The sequence below is a fragment of the Melospiza melodia genome, chromosome 16 (genome assembly GCF_035770615.1).
Source record: "Melospiza melodia melodia isolate bMelMel2 chromosome 16, bMelMel2.pri, whole genome shotgun sequence".
Classification (NCBI taxonomy): domain Eukaryota; kingdom Metazoa; phylum Chordata; class Aves; order Passeriformes; family Passerellidae; genus Melospiza; species Melospiza melodia.
This window is the reverse complement of record NC_086209.1, coordinates 19901065-19921354: the sequence shown is the minus strand read 5'-3', so window position 1 is coordinate 19921354 and position 20290 is coordinate 19901065. Positions and strand designations below refer to the sequence as shown.

The window sequence follows — 20290 nt, the reverse complement described above, 5'->3', positions numbered from 1 at the left end:
GGAGCTAAGTGCTAACTGCAATGGATGGATCTAGAGGGAATTCAGCAAGGGAGCCTCTTCTTGGCACAATTACTGAGGCAGAAAAGCAGAGAAAAAGTGCCCAACTCGGAGAGGAGAGGAGAGGAGAGGAGAGGAGAGGAGAGGAGAGGAGAGGAGAGGAGAGGAGAGGAGAGGAGAGGAGAGGAGAGGAGAGGAGAGGAGAGGAGAGGAGAGGAGAGGAGAGGAGAGGAGAGGAGAGGAGAGGAGAGGAGAGGGCTCCTGTCAGATCCAGCCCTGCCAAGCTGATCCCTCGCAGGGCTCCTGGGGCACTCGCTGATCTCTGTGGCCAGGCACACCTGGGTGTCTGACAGACTTTTCCCAGAGCTGGCACTTTCTCCAGGCTGTAAATCATTACAGAGAAAGGCAGGGACTGTGCTTTGTGCTTGCAGAACTGCCACATCCAGAGCTGCAGACAAACCAGCCACTCCAAAGGCATGACATGAAGAGTAAGAAAAAACAAACATCAAGCACTACTTCCCCTGTTCTGGCTTTTTGGGTTTTTTTTAGAAATAGCTTGTTTGCTCTTGGTTAAGGAAAGATTTCTTACCACAGCTGTCTGCAGGGCAAGGGCAAATTGCTTCAGGTTTGGAATGAGGATTTTTCACTTAAGAGAGTGCATTTGGAGACAAGGGAGATTATGAACAATCCTTTAACAAGATCTCAAGCCATCAGGCTGTTTAACATTATTGATCAGTGCAGGCAGAGCACATTTTTTAAAAAATCTATCAGATTAGAATGGAAATATATTTCTGGTTGTGGCTGCTCACAGGTTTCATCTCCTTGGCAGCAGAGCTGCCCTGCAGGAGGAGCAGCCCCAGGTCAGAGGGGTGCCCCTGCCAGGAACAAGCTGCCCTGCAGCCCTGCCAGCCCAGCACATGGGGGGATGCTGCAGTGCCAACAAAGATGGGATAGATCAATAAAAAACATATCACACCAGAAGGGACATCTCCCAACAAACAGCTCATGGCCACAGCAAGCCATTCAACAGGGAGGAACATCACCTGGGTGTTATTTAAACACTCCTCTTCTTGAACACCAATGTTCTCAGAACAGATCCAGATCTGATCCATGTCACCCACCCAGACAACAAAGCTTTCATCTCCAAAGGGATCACAGTTCTCAGGATTTGTTTGCAAAATAAATAAAAAGAAGCACTTTGCTTTCAAATTAGTGCCCCAGAAGTTGACAGCAACAGTAGTACACAATAGAAATTATTTGTATTAATAGCTGTGCTTATTCTAGTGATGATAGCATTCTCTGTGAAGATTAATTGGCAATAATGCTGCAGAAACTATTGCACGAGAAATATGCACCATAAACCTAAAATGATTTGACTGACCTAAGTTCTAAAGTAAAATATTTACAGTAATGAGATTCTAATTATCCTTTGTTATGGCAGCCATTCTCCCCACTCCTCTTTGTTGATAGGAGATGTATTGTTTCAGCATTTTAGCCCCATTTATTTTCTCACATTTGCATTTCACATGCACAGAGAATGAGAGGCGATCATTACCTTCTTCACTTTGCATTCAATTTACATCAACAGCACATTACCTCATCCTAACTCATTTATCAAGCACAGAAATTTGATAACAAAAGCTACTGTCAGTGATGAATAAGGATCATTTCAAATGGAGCAAGAAGAAACAAGATGAATTATAGGTTTCAGGACTTTTTGTTTGCTCAAGAAAAGGAAGATGAAGGATTTTTTCCCATCTAGAGAAGAGGGATCTCACGAGGCTGCCACTCATATTCAGCATCTCCTCTTCACCTGCTGGGTGCGTGCTGCACACAGAGGCAACCCCAAATCCATGAGCCACAAATGTCCGTGCCCCGTGCCTCACAAAGGGATGGTCCTCATTTTCTGGACTGAGAGCGTAGAATTTATGGGTCATAAGCTCGAGGAGAAGCTTTACCAGCCACCCAGGGCTGCTGTGGCCTCAGAGCACGAGTGGTGCTGCAGCTTGGAGAGAGCAGCACGTCCAGAGGGCACAGCCCTGTCCCTGTTCCTGCCCCATCCCTATCCCAGCCCCTGCCAGTCTGTGATGCCCCCGTGCCAGGAGCCCGGGCTGCCCTGGGATGGCAGAGCAGAGCTGCCTGTGCTGGGCACGGGGGCAGTGGCCACCTTAACCCCGGGGCTGCCCAGAGCAGCGAGCAAACAACTGCTGCCCTTTGAACCATTGCCGGAGCTCAGCCCCGCGCGCCGCCAGAGCCTGGCCAGGGAGAAGATGGCAAAGGGCCCCCTCACGCTGTGCTTATGTCTGCTGGGAGCCTGCCTGGCTGCTGGAAACTCAGGTGGGTGCACCTCCAACAGCAAACCCTTCCGTTTTGGGCACAGGTGCCACAGACTCGGGCTGGGCACAGTTTGTCACCTGGACGCAGTGTGACAGCTCGGGCCGTGCTGGAGAGCAGCTCAGAGGCGCTGCTGCAGTGCTCTGCTCCTTTCAAAGCTCTGCTCTGTGCTGGGGCAACGAAATAATGGCTTTGTGCTGATTTTATACAGCATGTGTCGCAGGGATTCATTTTCAGAATGGATTTTTCCTTAGGTTTTTGCACCTTTAGGCTTTCAGAGCTCCATTCAGCCATCTTAGGAGGCACACACAGAAGGGGAAAGGGGAGAGCGCTGCTGGGGGAGTGACAGTCCCACCTCTTTGGTGCCATCACTTTGTCCTGGAGAGCAAACAAGTGCTCACATCCATAAACTCTCCTTGGATTTGCCACTGCAGGGTTGTTTAAAGGCAAGCCCAGCGTGGCTTTAACAAGGGCTGTGGGATGCAGCCAGGGCTGGGACAGGAGAGAGCAGCTGATGGATGTGGGCAATCACACACAGTAATGCAGGATTTTGATTTATCTGCAGCAGCAACACTTCCAGCAGAGGCTGCTCCAGTGTGAGCCCTGTTTCCTGCAAGGCTGCCCTTTCTTCTTTCATTAAACATTGCTGGAAACGGGTTTAAAAAGGCTCTTTCCAAAATGTTTGCTCAGCAGTGAAAAGTGAGCAGAACCTCATATTTTTCCACCCCTCACCAGGTGTAGCCCCTGTAAAATACAGGGACAGGTCAGGTGTGCCCTGCCAGCACCTGCCTAGAGCCCTGTGTCCCTGTCTCAGGGGGTGGCTCAGAAGCAGGTAGATGGTGTGTGAGTTATTCTCAGGGTGAGGAGGTTCCCAGCCCCAGGGGCCATTCCTGTCACCCCACAGAGTGACCCTGCAGCCTTCAGCCCCAGTCAAGTATTGCCTGTAAAGGCAGCAGTGGGACCCACTGAGGAGGGTGGGCACCAACACCACTGAGGAGGGGGCCCAGGGGTGAGGAAGGCTCGTGTCCCCTCCTGCCTGCAGGAGATGCTGGCACCCAGGGCTGTGGGCAGGGATGAGGAGGAGGAGAGGAGGAATTGCCCCTGATCCCAAGCGCCAGAGCCCTGCAGGGGCAAATGGCCAGCACAGGCACACAGGGCAGGACAGTTTCTGTGGCCAAACAAGAGCTCACCAGCAGCAGCATGGACAAGGCCATTATTTTCCCCTCTCAAACAGCTTATTCCAGTCTGTGCATCTGTGATGGGGGACTCTCACACCATCTGCTTTGGGGTACTTTAAGCATCAAACTTCAGCCCTCCCCATCACCCTCTTGCCATCAGCCATTTCTATTGACTATTTTGACATTTGGCTGTGCAGATTTGATCCTTTGGATCAAAGGGGCTGAGGTGGGGCAATGAAGAAACCTCAGTGCAGAAATCTCAGTGGCAGTGTGGGGCTGCCTCTGGCCATGGGCAGTGGGGGTTGCACACCTGGAGAGACTCGTTTTCTGGAAGGACAGAGCCCTGGCAGCCCATGAAGCCCTGCCCTGTGCCCTGCAGTGTTCCTGGGCAGCAGGGAGGCCAGCTCGGTGCTGCAGAGGCAGCGCAGAGCCAACTCCAACCGCCTGGAGGAGGTGATCCCTGGCAACCTGGAGAGGGAGTGCATCGAGGAGAAGTGCAGCTACGAGGAGGCCCGGGAGGTGTTTGAGAACGAAGAGAAAACGGTGAGTGCCATGGTGCTCCAGCCTGAGCCTAACCTAACCCTAACCCTAATCCTAAACCCTAATCCTAAACCCTGTTCCCTCCAGCTGGGGCACAGAGGGGCAGGAGGGGAAACAGCCAGGAGAAAACCTGCGGGGCCCAGGGCAGCCTCAGGCACAGCAGGTTCTCCTCTGTGCTCCATCACTTGGGCTGGGGAGCTGCTGTAAAGGCTTCATCAGTCACCACTGGGATATGGAGCTGGTGGTTCCCTGCAAGTCTTTCCCTTCAGCTTTGGAGCCATCCAGGTACTGCCTCAGTCACTCAACACCCAGAAATTGGAAAACAAAGGAAACTTTTTCTTTTTTCCCTTTGCAGATGCAGTTTTGGCAAACATACGTTGGTAAGAGCTGCTTTCTTCATGTTCTAATGCTTAATATTCCTGTCTCAGTGCATAAAGACCTGATGTGTCTGTAACAAATGTACTCCAGCATCCAGGAACTGTCAGGGCAGAGCCATCAGAGCCTGGCACTCCAAGTCCTGCAGTGCCAAGCCTGGGTCTGTCCCATTGGTATAGAAATGGCAAGCCAAAGAAAAAAGGATGCCCTAGCATTTTATTTGTTCAAGCGGGGTTTTTCTAACAAATTTGAAAACCTCACTGAACAAAAGCAGTGCAGGCAGAGTGCTGGATCTCATTGAGCCCAGGTCAGGCTCTGGCTCCAGTTTCAGCTGTGCCACAGAGTAAAATACCACAGCAATAATTAACACCCCTTCGGCAAACAGCAAATGCTCTGTTCCCAAGCAGAGATCTCCAGATAAGGCACAGCCCTGTGAAGGCACAGCGTGAATCCCTAGAAATGCCATATTAAAGTGGAGCCTCAACATGATCATAGCAAACAGCTGTTTGCAATTCACACCCTCACTTCACTGCTTTCTTTCCACATCCACTTCTTCCTTTTGAGCCTCCATCCCCAACGACTCCTTGGTCCCTTAACAAAAAGATTTCAATGCCCACTACACCATCTGAAACTAATTTTGAGGACATTTCAATAAATGAACTGTTGGGCAGATTGGCAGAATGCCCAGAACATCTCACTAAAAAGCCTTAAATAATTCAGATTACTCAGTCCAGACTATAAAATAAAAACATTACATTTGCATTGCAGGACTGTGCTCTGAAAAAACAACTGATGAAACTCCACACTGCATTTGTTTCCCTGCCACTGTAACAAATTGGCTGATCAGAAATAAGGAATGCCATCTATTCCTCTGTCAGCTGGGGTGCCTGGTTTGCTGCTTTGGTTTGTGCAGCCCTCAGGAGCTCAGCCCTGCACAGCCCCAGCCGCAGTTCTCACCCTGCCTCAGAGCTCCAGCAGGACTCAGACAAGCCCAAACCATTTTGTTCTGTTTGCATTTTGCATTCCAGCCCTTTCCTGAACGCCCCTTGGGCTGCCTCCCTGTCCTGCCCCTTCTCAGGGCACAAACCCAGCTCAGCCCTGCCCTTTCTCCGTGCCTTGGCACAAACATTCAAAGGGCATCCCCATAGTTTAACATCCCTGATTTGCTTCTCCAGAGCTGTACATCCCCCATGGTTTAACATCCCTGATTTGCTTCTCCTGGGCTGTACATGCACAACTTTGCAATGTGAGTGGTTTCATTAAAGCCTCAGGTTCTCAGCTAGAGCTGGGAAAATAAAAGCCCTGGCACATGGGGAGAAATCTAGAGCAGGTAACAGTGCAGGACTGAGAAAGGGAGAGCAACAGGGAGGTTCTCAATCCTGACACCAGACAGGTCTCCACACTCCCGTGCACAGATCCAAACTGTCACAGAGCAGCCTGAGTGTTCAAACAACCCAGGCTGGGATACTCAAAGCACTCCTGAAGGAGCAAACCTCCTGCATTTGTCTCGTTTGGCCAAGCCATGAGGTCCTGCTGGGATGCTGCAGGAGGGTGACTGCAGAGGGGCAGGGTGACCCTCAGGGGACAGGGGACACAGCCCTGGGGACACAGCCCTGCTGTGCTCTGCCCTGCTGCTGCTCTCAGCTCTCAGCTGCTGGGCCCTGGCTGTCCCCAGCCCTGGCAGGAGCTGTGCTGGCCCTGGCAGGGCTGTGGGGGCTCTCAGCCCGTGGGTGGGGGTCAGCCCCGTGTTTTCTGACTCTGCCGTGCTCTCTCCAAGATGGGGACCAGTGCGACCCCAACCCGTGCAAAAACGGAGCCCAGTGCAAGGACCAGATCAATTCCTACGTGTGCTGGTGCCCAGCTGGCTATGAAGGCAAGAACTGTGAGATAGGTACGTGCCAGGGCTGCCCCAGGGCCCTGCTGCTCTGCTGGGACCCCTGGGATCATGGTCACCCTCTGGGGCTGGTGACACCCACCCTGCTGTGCTGGGAGCCAGGGAGGGGGAAATGCAGCCTGCTGGGCCTGGGATGGCAGGGGGACAGCCTGGGGACATGGCTGGGGACAGCCTGGGGACAGCCTGGGGACAGCAGGCCCTGGGGGTGGCAGGAGGACAGCCTGGGGACATGGCTGGGGACAGCAGGCACTGGGGATGGCAGGGGGACATGGCAGGGGGACATGGCTGGGGACAGCAGGGCCCTGGGGACAGCCTGGGGACCGCAGGGCTCTGGGGACATGCCTGGGGACAGCAGGGCACTGGGGGTGGCAGGGGAACAGCCTGGGGACCGCAGGGCCCTGGGGACATGCCTGGGGACAGCAGGGCACTGGGGGTGGCAGGGGAACAGCCTGGGGACCGCAGGGCCCTGGGGACATGCCTGGGGACAGCAGGGGCTGTCTCTGGCCCTGCCCAGCCCCAGCTCCCCCGTGCTGGGCACCTGCTCCTAGGCAGGGCTCAGTGGAGACTCAGGCTCAAGGTCTGCTGTCCTGCTGTGGCTGCCAGGGCAAATGTTGACACAGAGCCCTTCCTCTGTGTCCCAAAAGCACAAACCTGCCTGGGACTGCTCAGTCGGGGACAGCCTGCTTAGGGCAGAGTTCCCTACAGACCCCATGGAACCCCCATTCTCCCACAGACCCCATGGAGCCCCCATTCTCCCACAGACCCCATGGAACCCCCATTCTCCCACAGATCCATGGAGCCCCCATTCTCCTACAGACCCCATGGAGCCCCCATTCTCCCACAGACCCCATGGAACCCCCATTCTCCCACAGATCCATGGAGCCCCCATTCTCCTACAGACCCCATGGAGCCCCCATTCTCCCACAGACCCCATGGAACCCCCATTCTCCCACAGATCCATGGAGCCCCCATTCTCCTACAGACCCCATGGAGCCCCCATTCTCCCACAGACCCCCATGGAGCCCCCACTCTCCCACAGACCCCATGGAGCCCCCATTCTCCCACAGATCCATGGAGCCCCCATTCTCCCACAGACCCCACGGAGCCCCCATTCTCCCACAGACCCCATGGAGCCCCCATTCTCCCACAGATCCATGGAGCCCCCATTCTCCCACAGACCCCACGGAGCCCCCATTCTCCCACAGACCCCATGGAGCCCCCATTCTCCCACAGATCCATGGAGCCCCCATTCTCCCACAGATCCATGGAGCCCCCACTCTCCCACAGACCCCATGGAGCCCCCATTCTCCCACAGATCCATGGAACCCCCATTCTCCTACAGACCCCATGGAGCCCCCACTCTCCCACAGACCCCATGGAACCCCCATTCTCCCAGTCCCCTTCCTCACGCCAGGCTGAGCAGCAGGTGCTGGGCAGGGCAGGACTATCCTGACTTCCCCTCAATGGCACTCTGCTTAATTCATAATTACAATTATCAGCAGCAACCTTGATTCTGGAGGCAAATAAAAGGCAAATATTTTCCTGATGGGTTGAGGAGTCTGTGAAAACCAAACAGCTGATAATTTAAGCAAGAGGGATATTCAGCTGTTATAATATAATCAGGGGCTTGCAGCTCACATAATGTGCTAGACTCACTGCACTAATAAAAGATTCTCTTTCTAGTTGTATTTCTGCTCTGGCAAGAGAGGAGTATACGTTAAAAAGAGCATTTCAAAGTTGCATCAAATTTAAATAGTCTCATTGCAGATTTCTTGGGGAAGTGAGGAGCAAAAATAGAGCTGGAAGTGAGGCGTGAAGAAGAGCTCTGTAAAAATAGTAAATGATGGCATTAAAATGGCTACAGGAAGGGAGGTGTCCTTGAGGAAGTGGGAGTGGAGTTAATCTGCTCTGAAGTTATTTGAAAACTCCCTGGGAATTGCAGGGGCCTCTGCAGGTTTGGGTTCCCCAGCTCCAAGGTGCTGCCCCCTGAGGTGTGAGGGCTGGTGCAGGGGATGGAAACCTGGCTGTGCCTGGGCATTGCTCCAGTTTATACAGGGTGTTCCAGTCTATACACGGTGTTCCAGTCTATACACGGTGTTCTCCCCCACTGCCAAAAGCACAAGAGTGGGGAAATCACGTGGCTTGTCACCAAATATTTGCAAGAGTCCTGTAGGGTCAGGTGCCAAATTTCAGCCAGCATGCTTGTTGGAGGCTGTGACAGGGCTCTGTGGGGCTCTGTGAGCTCCTCCACCTGCCCAGTGCTCCTGAACTGTGAGCAGGGATGGGGCTGCCCTGCACTGTGAGCCCAAGAGGAACGGGACTGCCCTGCCTGCCCAGCTCCTCACAAACCACCTGCTTTCCACTGGGGGAGAATAGGAGTGGAGTTAAAGTTCCCCTTTACTGAGCCCAAACCCCCCAGTCTCAGCAGATCCCTGACCAGCTGGGTTTCAAGAGAGCTCTCACAGTTTCATTTTCATTTCTTTCAGACTTCACCTGTGCTATCAAAAATGGAGGCTGCAAGCACTTCTGCAGTCATCAGCCCCCACAGAAGGTTGTGTGCTCCTGTGCCCCTGGCTATAAACTGCAGGAAGATGGAAAGTCCTGTGAACCTGCAGGTGAGCTTTTAAACTGCTTTTAAGAGGTTGGGTTCAAGTTTTCAAGGCCTTGTCCTGGATTTAGTGCAGAGCTTGAGGCTGCAGCTTCACAAAGGGCTAAAGAATAGCAGGTTCTCCTTGTGCTCCGCAGCTCTACCCTGCTCCTAGACCATGACAATACCTATAAACACACTGACACACGCAGACCCACTACAGCACAGCAAATTAACTGGGCACGAGCATCTCAGAAGCACATCTGGCAGAGAAGAGACTGAGCAGATAAACATTTTGCCATCTGAAGCCAGTTTACCATTTGATGCTATGACATTTCTAACTGACTGCAGCAGCTTGCACACCCAAGCTCACATGCAGGCACCTGCACAGGGCAGCTCTGTCAGCTGCCCCAGGGAGCAGCGACCTCCTGAAAGGGCTGGCAGCCAGCAGTCAGTCTGGGAAGGATCCTGGGCTGGGAATCCTGTGAACAGAGACTCTCATCCTGTGAACACAGGATCTCGTCCTGTGTTGCCCAACAATGCTGTATCACTTTCACTGGACCAGAAAGGTTTACAGTTAGTAAGAAGATTGTCTTTCAGGTTGGGTGATTGTCCTTCCTGCAAAAGCTTTGTTTTGTTGGCTCTGAGACCTTCCTTTCACAGGCAGAGCCTGCAGGTACCACTTTCCATCACTCAACACTCGTTTGAGTCCTGTCCCTAAAGTGAGCTGTTTAAAAATAAAGGATGAAGTCTCAGTAGGCCACACTCACATCTGATTTTACACTAATGTTTGTTTGCTCAGTGCTTCTGAGAGCTTTTCAGATGAAAGACAATGCCTGGTGCTATTTACTATTTTGACTGCCACCACCAGCAGGAATTCAGCACACGCTGCGTGGGAGAGCAACGGGAAGAGCTCGTGTGAAACGAGCCTGCAGATGAGTTCTTCATTAACAGAGGAAACATTCAACTCTAGGAAGAGTTTATTAATGTTTTCCTCACCTTGGTGCCAAGCAGGATTATCTGTACAATTGGCAGCTGTTATTTCCTGCCCTGGCTGTTCATTGCTCTGGGGTCACTGCTCTGGAAGTGCCCAGCACAGGATTCCAGGTATGCGGCACACATCCTGCCAAGGGCAGGCGCAGCTGCCCCGGCCATCAGGCACAGGTGCTCCACACAAACTTTTTCACTTTTGAAGCTGCTCAGATGTCATTTCCAAAGCCCAGAAACAATCAATGCTTTTGCTGTGTTTCCATATCCCTCACACTGGGGCTCCAAGGCACAGGCACTGGGTGCCGATGCTCAGCCCACAGCCCTGAGCTGGTACCCAAACCCTGCTGAGGTGAGGGTTTCCCTGCTCCCTCCCCTCTGGTGGCTCTAGGGTGTGCCACAGCCACCCCCAGCGTGTCCCTTCCTGTGGCAGTGCCGTTCCCCTGCGGGAGGATCACGGCTCCCGAGGCCCAGAGGAAGCTGACGCGCTCCATGAACACCTTTGAGCACTGGAACAGCACGGGCGAGGAGCCCGAGGAGGGGCAGGGCCCCGAGGAGGGCCAGGACAATGCCACGGAGAGCAGCAGCACCGCAGCCCCCGCGAGGATCACGCCCGTGCTCAGGACGGGCACACGCGTTGTTGGCGGCTCGGACAGCATGAAGGGAGAGGTGCCCTGGCAGGTACAGCCTTTGCAAACCTTCTGGGAGCCCAGCAGCCCTTCTGAGCACAGAGCATCCTGCCTTTGGACACCCAGAGCCTGGCTCTGGGGTTAGGCTGGCAATAGCCTCAGGCCCAACAGGAGCACAGCTCCTTCCCACACACACTTCTATGTGGATAGAAACAGCAACAAAACTTTCCTGCATCAGGCTTTCCTCTGGCAAAGAAAGCCACAAGTCACAGTCACGGCAGCTTTACCCAGTGGGGCACAGAGGGTTGAGCTACAGCAGCAGATTGCCTGGTGGTCCATGAATGTGCCAAAAGTAAGCTGGGAGGGAAGGGAGTTTTGCAAGGAGCAATGCAACTCATTTTTTGGCTCCATCAGATCATAGAATCACCCAGCAGTTTGGGTTGGAAGGAACCTTAAAGATCACCCAGTTCCAGCCCCCAGCTGTGACCAGGGCCACCTTCCACTGCTCGCAAACCCCAGAGTGAGATTTGCCCTGCTCCCACAGGTTCTGCTGGTGAACAGCCAAGGCGTGGGCTTCTGTGGCGCCACCATCATCAACGAGAAGTGGCTGGTGACAGCAGCACACTGCCTGAAGCCAGAGTTCACCCACAACCTCACTGCTGTGGCAGGTGAGCCCCTGGGCACGAGGGGAGGGATGGGCACACGGCAGGGCACAGGGCACTGAGCACAGTGAGGGGCAGCAGCAGGACACGAACTGCTGTGGGGCCTGACTCGAGCTGCTGTGGGGCGTGACATGGGCTGCTGGGGGCACAGAGGCCCCAGCTGAACCTACAGCCCTTCAGCAGCCTGGTCCTGCAGGTGCCAGCACCTCTGGCAGGAGCACTGAGCCGGGTCTGCCTTGGTGCCACGGCCACAGTGTGAGCACACATCAGCCTGGCCATGGGCGAGCTCACCTGAGCCAGGGGCTCATCCAGGCAGCTTTAAAGCCCGCTGGAAGAAGCCTTCCCCTCCCCTACACTTCTCTGTTTCTCCACTTTCATCTCCGAATCACATTTTCAGGTCCCCAGCAATAGCAAGCACCTCTAACGTAACAAAAGCCAGCTGAAAGTCTCCCCCACGTTTGGGCTGTAGGAACAGCCTGGGAGGGAGGGAGGAAGCTGCCATTCCCACCGTGCCCACCGAGCCCCGCCGAGCCCGCAGCACCCGCTCACCTCAGGCTGGCTCCGTACCGGCTCCGCAGGTGATGCTCGGTGCCGCCGGTTCCGGGACGGCTGCGGGACGGCGCCCGGCAAACGCCATCCTTTAATGTCCTTAATGCTGCTCAGCCCGCGGGGGATGCGGCCCCAGGTGCTGCCCCTTCACCCACCCGAGCTCTGCCCTGCCTCTCCCCACCTGTTACACAAGGCGGGGTCACAGGCTGCGATCACGGCATCCCGCACCGCCATCACGGCATCCCGCGGCTGCAGGCACCGCGATCAGAGCATCCCGCAGGTGCTGGCACTACCATCACAGCATCCTGCACCGCGATCATGGCATCCCGCACTGCCATCGCGGCACCCCGCAGCATCCCGCACTGCCATCGCGGCATCCCGCAGCATCCCGCACTGCCATCGCAGCACCCCGCAGCATCCCGCACTGCCATCGCAGCACCCCGCGGCTGCCGGCAGCGGCCGAGAGCAGCTGAGCCTCGGGCAGGCACAGGGGCACCTGTGAGCATCAGCGGTGGCACCGCTGCCTTCCCACACCCCATCATGCCCCGTGGCTCTGGGCGTTTAGAAAGGGGAGGTTAAGGTTTCTTTTCACTAATGCATTATTTATTTTAGACCAGCATTTTTCATCAGTGAGTTCTGCCCCCTTTGCTGCAAGGGTGACATCCCCTTACCTCTCTCTGAGGGTGCTAAATCCCCAGAACAGCCACTTTGCTGCTAGCTCTGGCAAAAGCATCTGCATCTTTGCTGCCTGGCTGGACGTGTGTGCCCAGTGTCACACCTGGGTTGTGCCAGGGGCCTGAGACATGAGGGAATCTGCAGGTGCCTCTGATGAGGAGCCAGCAGCCTGGCCAGAATATCCTCAGAGGCACCTGAGGGCTCAGCCCTCTGGGCTGGGCTGGAGTGGCACTGGCACAGGTTGGCACCAGCAGGGCACGGTGCTGCCACAGCCCTCTGCAGGCCCTGGGCTGGGCTGGAGTGGCACTAGCACAGGCTGGCACCAGCAGGGCACAGTCCCTGGCGCAGCCCCTGGGCTGGACCAGCACAGGCTGGCACGAGCAGGGCACAGTCCCTGGCGCTGCCCGGGCACCCAGCCCCGCCGCTCTGTGCAGGTGAACACGACGTCAGGAGCGACGACCACACGGAGCAGCTGCGCAAGGTGGTGAGGCTGCTGCCCCACCCCACGTACAACGCCTCCATCAACGAGTACCACAACGACATCGCCCTGCTGGAGCTGGAGCGGCCGCTCACCTTCAACAGCTACGTGACGCCCGTGTGCCTGGGCAGCCGCGAGTTCACCAACGCCCTCCTGAAGCAGGGCGTGGGCACCGTCAGCGGCTGGGGCAGGGTGCTGTTCCGCGGCCGCGCGGCCACCACCCTGCAGGTGCTCAGGGTGCCCTTCGTGGACCGGCCCACCTGCCTGAAGAGCACCTCCACCAGCATCCTGCAGAACATGTTCTGCGCGGGGTTCCCCACCGGCGGCAGGGACACGTGCGAGGGGGACAGCGGGGGACCCTACACCACCGAGATCGAGGGCACCTGGTTCCTCACGGGCATCACCAGCTGGGGCGAGGAGTGCGCCCTGCCCGGCAAGTACGGCATCTACACCAGGGTCTCCAAGTACGTCAAGTGGATCAAGCAAACCACGAAGCTCCCCTGAGGCCGGGAGGAGCGCTGAGCCCTGCTGGGGAGGCTGCACCGCGCTGGAGGATGGACTGGGGATGTGGAGAGGGACCTTGGCAATCCCCGTGGCTTTGAGAGACCGTGGCATTTCAATAAACGTTTCTGGATGAAATAACTTCTGCTCTTGGAAGGAAGAAGTTGAGAGAATGCAATGAAAATGTGGTAATAAGGAAATAAAAAGCCTTTTAATGACCCACGGCTGCATTTTTTAATGCACTGGCACTGCTGGGGTGGTGTTAGTCCCCAAATCCCAAATGCAGGGGTTGGTGAATCAGCAGGGGAATGGATCACACACGTCCCAGGCCAGTGTGGCACCAGCACTGCCCACAGCTGGCACACAGCAGTGTGGGCAAGGGAAGCCCAGCAGGCACTGGTGCCCCAGCAGCACCCCAGGAGCCCACGAGGGAGGTGAACACACACAGCAGTGCAGCCACAGTGCTCCCAAACAGAGGTTTTCACATGGAGCAGAGGCTGGGGACACCCTGACCCTGCTGGGACGGATCCAGGGGACATTGGGGACACCCTGAGCTGTGCTGGGATGGGTGCAGGGGACACTGGGGACACCCTGACCCTGCTGGGATGGGTGCAGGGGACACTGGGGACACCCTGAGCTGTGCTGGGATGGATCCAGGGGACACTGGGGACACCCTGACCCTGCTGGGATGGATCCAGGGGACACTGGGGACACCCTGAGCCAGGGCAGGCTGTCAGCAGCTGCTAGAGCAGACTTCACTATGAGTGCAAAGGTGCCTCTGCCACTCTCATTGCCACTGCATCCAGCAAGAAACGAATTGGATCATCTGCCACTGCTTACCTTAAAATCAAAATGCATGTAAGAAGGTTTTAAGTTGTTCCAAGGAAATGAAATAAAACCAACACTGTGAGCACTTTTTTTTCCCCTCTGGAATTATAGCAGATGTATATTTGAACAGAATTGCATATTCTCAGATGGATTTATTTAACAAGTTTTAATCTTTAAATATAGATTTAACACATTTTTACAGGTACATATACAATATAGTTCATTTAAACTTGCAGTCAGAGAAAATTCTCTACTGTAATTTATACATATACATGGAGAGCCTAGTTCAACAGCATACTCAGGGGAACATACCATGTGTGCAAAGTTTCAAATGTTAAAAACCTCAGACTGTACATTCAGATTTGCTGAACTTATCAACCTCATAAATTAATAAAAGCTTAGATTTAAAACTATGGAAGACAAAAAAGATTAAAATCATTCAATATGCAATGTGTGCTGTGTTTCAGACAAATATTTACATTGTACCTCAAAATGTGTATTGTTAGCACAAGAATTGTAACCACTAGAAAGAGCCCCAACAGTAATTAAGACTTTCCCACCTCATGAGTGCATTGTGACTGATTGGGAAGCAGAGGAACAGAGCCTGCAGTGGCTGCACTGTGGCTCCAGTGAAGGACAGGGATGTGCTGGCTCTGGGGCTGCTCAGCTCAGACCCAGCTGGGCCGGGCTCTGAGGGGCTCAGGGTCACCCAGCCCTGGAGGAGCAGCCACTGGGGGCTGGGGAGCCCCAGCCACAGCTCAGCAACTGCTCCAACAACAACAGGCACAAAACAAACGTCCTGACTTAACCTGTGCCTAAGGACCAGCTCACAAATCAAAGTCAGATCATAAAGGTCCCCCTTTAGTCCATGGAATAAACATTTCCTTTGGCTGGGGCAGAGCAAACTCACTACTGCATGCACACCATTAACCTGCTCTCCACACGCTCAGGTGCTCTTTGCACACATCTGCTCAAAAGTTCAAACCACCTGTACCTATCTATGTTCTACAAAAGCAAAACTAAACAACAAAACACAAAATTAAATTATCAGTCTTCAACATTCTTTCTCCCTTCTCAAAAATTCAGTAGATACATTATTGTTAAAGATACTGAAAAAGTCTTATCACAAGAACATCCTTAGTGCAAACATGGACATTTAGCTGGGATTTATGGCACGTGTTCCAAAGGTACATACATTAATGTAAACTTCAACACTTGCTAGATACAGGTTTCAGCCCTGGGACGCTTTGGGACCCTAAGTGATTGGTGACAACCCTGAGGTGTCAGTTTGAGCTGACCCAGACCCCACTGAGATCAGGGAGGCTGACTGCAGTGGGCTGGAGTCAGACCCTAAGTGCAAAAAGAGGATCTTTAGTGTTATTGCTTCCTCACGTGGAGTCAGCCAGATGATGCTCTTACAGAACATTACATTCACACAGCTGAAGCAGATAGTTAAGAAAAATCCACCCATAAAATCAATTAAGCAGGACATACAGCTTCTTGGTTTGGTTTTTTTTTTCTTTTTGGTTTACCAAAACTCAACTCTTGTTTGCAACTTCAACACTTGTCAGCTAGTATGTAGGCAAAACCTACTTCAACCTGCAGAGGAGATTTCAAGCATCTAAACAAAGTGTCAGGAAACAGTAGAGTACTTCTCTGATGAAACATGATGTATGTCATGGAAAAACAGCAGGAAAATGAATAAAATACCATCATTTCCACAGGCAAACAAAACCAAAGAGCAGAGAATGGCTTCCTTTATGAGCATGAGAAGCTGCTTAGGACCCCGGTCCCACTCAGTGCAGATGAGGCTGTGGAGGTCTGTGAATGTGATGAACAGGACAGGACAGCTCCAACTACTGAGCTATTTCTCTGTAACACTGAGCTGAAAGCTTCCCAAGAGCATCGAAAATGGGATGCTGCTAGTTCACCCTCAGTTCAAGGGGAACTAAACTTCCTGGTGTTACACAGGGCAGCATCTATAAAGTAATGGAGAATGGTGTTAATATTAAAGCATCTGATTCCAAGAAAGACATTGTTCCATGTAATCATGTAACATTTGTATAACAGAAAAAACCAAATGCATTTCTCCCTAAAAGCTGAACTCCCACTGGCTTTAGTGAGAGCCTTGACTAAGGCAGGACCACAGGGTTTGACTCATTTCCATCACCTATCACTTCATTATCACAGCAAGGCCAGCTGAAAGCTTCTCTGGGCTCTTTATGTTGTCAGGCTGGAGATGGTTTCTGGGTTACTAAAGAGCTGCAGGGCGCAGGAGAGACCTGCTTTATGCTTCAAAGGCTAAAAAAGTCAGCGTTGCCTCTAAGGGACCCTGTGTGGACACAAGAGCCTGTGGCTGCAGTCACTGAAGGGAGTGAGGGGCAGGGAAGGAGCTGTGCTGCAGCTGCCAGCTGTGGTGGCACTGCAGCCAGAGCGTGGGCACAGCTGGCACCTTCCTGCCAACACGGCACAGCAGCCTGCCAAAGCTGGAGCCACAGGCAGGAACAGCCTGGCCAGGCAGGTCCAGGGTGGCCAGGGGCACAGAGAATCCCCAGGGATTGTCCAGGAGGCACAGGACAATCCCAGTCCAAGGGGCACAGGACTTGCAAGCTCAGTCCTTCAGGCACTGCCAGCTGGGGAAACCTCTGCTCAGCTTTATGGCATGGAGAGCAGGCACAGGGGACCCCCCTGAGGCTTGGGGGAGAGGATTTGGCAAGCAGGATGTTAAATAAACTGGCACATGGAACAGGAGCCTGTGCCCTGGACGGATGAGAGCTCAAAGGGAACCTGGTTCTTGGTGCTGCAGTGCAGCTGAGAGGTGAGACCTTCCTCCTCCTCCTCACTGGCACAGACCTGCCAGTGCTGCCCACTGTGACCCCGGCACACCAAGGGACATGCAGAAATGCTTGGTCTCCTGCTCCAGGGCAGAAGGGAGTTGGGACTGTAATGCTGGAGCCCCAACCTTCCCTGACATGAGGAGATAATCCTGCATCCCCATGTTAATTCATGGAAAAGCCAAGCCAGTTAACCAGGCAGTGCCTGACCACCTGCAAGGCAGCTGAAACCCCAACACATGGGTGAGCCTCAGCAGCAGTACATTCTGAGTATTGCTCCTTCTGGGCACAGCTCTCTCCAAATATTCTTCATTTAGAGCTCTGCATGTTACCACCTGCAATACAAAACTGCTCCTTCATCATGCACATTAAAAAATCCACCATGGGTTTGCAGAGCAGAGAGAATAAATCTGTCTGGAAGGAAGCAGCAAGGACTAATCTCAGAACTTACAGCTAGAGGCACAGCAGAAGGAAAACTCATTTCCAAAATGCTCTCCAAGCCAGCCACCTTCCTCCCAGGGAACTCATGGCTCATGTCCAGGCCAAGATTTACAAGAGGACCGTGGATTTGCAAAGCTGGGAAGTGAAGCATTGACCAAATACCCCTCTGCTCACTTAAAATGGACAGCAAAGAGTTCCCTGGAACTTCATGATGATCTGCATTGGCTCAACACTGGAATCATTAGCAGGAGGGGAGAGGAACAGCCTGTGGGCACGCAGCTATCAGCCATCCTGTGGTGGGCCACAGGATAAATCAAGGGGGAAATGTGAAGGTAAGGGAACCATTTATTCTATTCAGCTAAAGGCTTTGCCCTGACAAAAATCCCAAACCCCAGATTTGTGTGAATTCTGCTGTGAAATTCTGTGACTGGACACAGAGTTTTAATTAGGGGAACCTGGAGCTGAGCAGTAACACAGGCACTGCCTCCACAAATGCCAAAGTGCCTCTGCCCCTAGCCCTGAAGTGACTCCAGCACTCCCCAAGCCCCCGGGGGTCCCACGGTGTTAATCAGGTTTACACTGCTGGCATGCAAAGCAGCAGCTCAGCACAGGCAGCTCAGGGAGGGATCCGAGGCTGCTCCTGCCCTGCCCGGCTCCACCAGCCTGGCTGCCTGATCTCTGCTGACTGGAGCAAGAGCTCCATCTCCTGCAGCAGCAGCAGCAAAGGGCCCAGCCCAGAGTCACTGCAGGGTGAAGGGACCGGCCCAGGGTAAAGGCAATTGCTGAGTGCAGAAGAACTGCATGAAAATCAATTTTCAGAGTGCAAGTTGCTTATGGCTGTAAGGACACAGTGCTGGAAAGCTCTAGGAACAGCTCTAGGAAATAGCAGGAGAACATCCCACATCATCCCCCAGCATTTCCTGGTGTGTGCAAGGTTAGAATCGTGCCTAGACTGCAGGCACCAGCAGAAACAGCAAAGAGAACAGTTACCCCCACATGGAAAACAGAGCCCCAGTGCTCTCAGAGCCTGGGACACAGCTCTGGGGTACCTGGGCAGGGGTGTGGCACTCACAGGAGGCATTTCTGTGGTTTCACCCCATGAAATTCCCCTCACTTTGTACTCAGCAACTTTATAAACCAGTGCAGAGCTGACAGTCTCTAGGTTTTTGGGGACATCACCACTGACAATGCAAACCAGGGTTCAAAGTTTCCCAGCACCTTTTTTGAGACGCATCCTCAGGTGGAAACTCCTTCTGCATAGGACCTGGTGAGATGGGGTAGGTACACATGGAGAGAAGATCAAGAGAGCCACAACTGCAGGGTGCCAGTAAACCCTGAACAGTGGTTAGCAAACTACCCCTTACAGAAAATCAGCAAACCTTCAACCTTGAGATTTGTGTGCCCTGCAACAACGGGGATAAAACATACCTTCCTGCAGAGGAAGGATTTCACTGAAATACACCAAAAAACCATCAAGAGCTGACTGGAATTCTGAGCCTTTCAGATGGCTTCCTTCACCTTCATCAAAAAAACAGATTCTGACAAAAAGAATTTTTAAAATAGAAATCTCCTTTCAAGTTTTGCTTCATACAGTAATAGCTAGTAAATTTTAATTTTTTTTTTTAATGGACTAAGTCTGTGTGGGCTTCCTGAGCTGTTCCACCTCCAGCCCTGGTGTCCCTTTTGCTGAGGACAGTGTGGTGATGAGGCAACACATGGAGCAGTGACATGGCAAGGGCAACAGGCTGCTCTTAAGGCATTTTCTTGTGTCATCTCTTATGCTTCCCTGTCTATTGCTATGTATAGTTACAGCTAGAAAATGAGAACTCCAAGCCTTTGGCTGAAACCTGTTTATAATGAACTTTCTCTAGGGTGGATTGACCAGCAGGCAGCAGTGAGGGCAGCAGGGAGGAAGTATTGCCTTAGAGTGCTGGGGTCAGGCCTCGATGTCTTTAGCAGCAGCAGGAGATTTGGCTTAGGTACCTCCTGCTCCACAGGAGGTGTGAGCTACAGCAGGGAGGAGGGAAACAGTCCTGGAATCCCTGGTCAGACTCCGTCTCTTCTCCCCGGTCTTCTACCCAGTGCTCTTGCAATGAAATCTACGTTTTTAAATGCTTGGTTTTAATTTACTCGTGCCTAAAGTCTCAGAAACATCTTAAACAAACAAACAACCAAAAAAGCTTAATTTACTACTTTTGCAGGCTTTTTGGGATAGCTGCTTGTTTTCCTATTACTCCAGCAGAGGCATAAGCAGCCAGGTTTAGTAGATCAAGTGTAATGCAAATGGCTTAAAAGACCTGGTTTGAGCTAAGGGATATTTCTGCTAGGCGTGCTATCAAATACCTGCAACTTTGGCATTCCGAAACCTGCAGTCCCCGACCACAATCTGCAGACTGTGCACAGGGATCCAGCCTTCTTTCCTTCTGTTGAGGTTCTTCACCAGCCTTGGGATGACAGCAGCATTAGGAACAGAAGCCAACACACCCAGAGCAGTTTGGTGAGGGCATGCTCCCCACAGCTGGGGTGCAAGCAGCAATTTACCCCAAGCAGGGAAGCATTTTAACAGGGCCTGGCCATGTGCTTAAAGCATTCCTCCCACCTCAATTTAGGAACCTAATTAAAAAAGCCTACACCTCTGTAGACAGGACTCCCTCTCAAGTCATCCTGCCCAAGACCTCCAGAGATGCCAGCTCAGGAAAACTGGCTACTGAAGGAGTCAAGGACAATTATTTTTCTCACTCCTCTGCCATTTAGACTGGTAGGATGATTTTAGTCAGGGTACTGTAAGTGAATTCAAGCCA

The 20290-nt window shown here is 53.1% G+C and overlaps 2 protein-coding genes across 4 annotated transcripts in view; one reads left to right on the top strand and one right to left on the bottom strand.

The window, feature by feature from the left end:
- The first annotated feature begins 2207 nt into the window (after positions 1-2207).
- On the top strand, positions 2208-13604 carry F9 (coagulation factor IX). The gene is made up of 8 exons (XM_063170868.1): positions 2208-2334; positions 3889-4052; positions 4405-4429; positions 6202-6315; positions 8805-8933; positions 10326-10573; positions 11066-11189; positions 12842-13604. Exons 1-8 carry the CDS (start codon positions 2268-2270, stop codon positions 13387-13389), a joined length of 1419 nt encoding a protein of 472 aa, XP_063026938.1. The 5' UTR covers positions 2208-2267; the 3' UTR covers positions 13390-13604.
- A 742-nt stretch (positions 13605-14346) lies between these two features.
- Positions 14347-20290, bottom strand: part of MCF2 (MCF.2 cell line derived transforming sequence) — a 50008-nt gene continuing 44064 nt past the window's right edge. For 2 of the 3 annotated variants that reach the window (XM_063170865.1, XM_063170867.1), the window contains exons 29-30: positions 19833-19933; positions 14347-19588 (exon numbers count right to left, since the gene is read on the bottom strand). In XM_063170865.1, coding sequence (XP_063026935.1) covers positions 19536-19588; positions 19833-19933 — 154 coding nt within the window. In that variant the 3' untranslated portion in view covers positions 14347-19535. The remainder of the gene's footprint in view (positions 19589-19832; positions 19934-20290) is intronic. The other variant, XM_063170866.1, reaches the window with a different exon arrangement.

What these genes read in the sequence shown, in the direction of transcription:
- F9 (XM_063170868.1), top strand. Translation starts at nt 2,268, where the DNA reads ATGGCAAAGGGCCCCCTCACGCTGTGCTTATGTCTGCTGGGAGCCTGC. An exon ending in CCTGGCTGCTGGAAACTCAG is followed by an intron (nt 2,335 to 3,888) that starts GTGGGTGCACCT and finishes TGTGCCCTGCAG; the next exon opens with TGTTCCTGGGCAGCAGGGAG. An exon ending in CAACCTCACTGCTGTGGCAG is followed by an intron (nt 11,190 to 12,841) that starts GTGAGCCCCTGG and finishes CGCTCTGTGCAG; the next exon opens with GTGAACACGACGTCAGGAGC.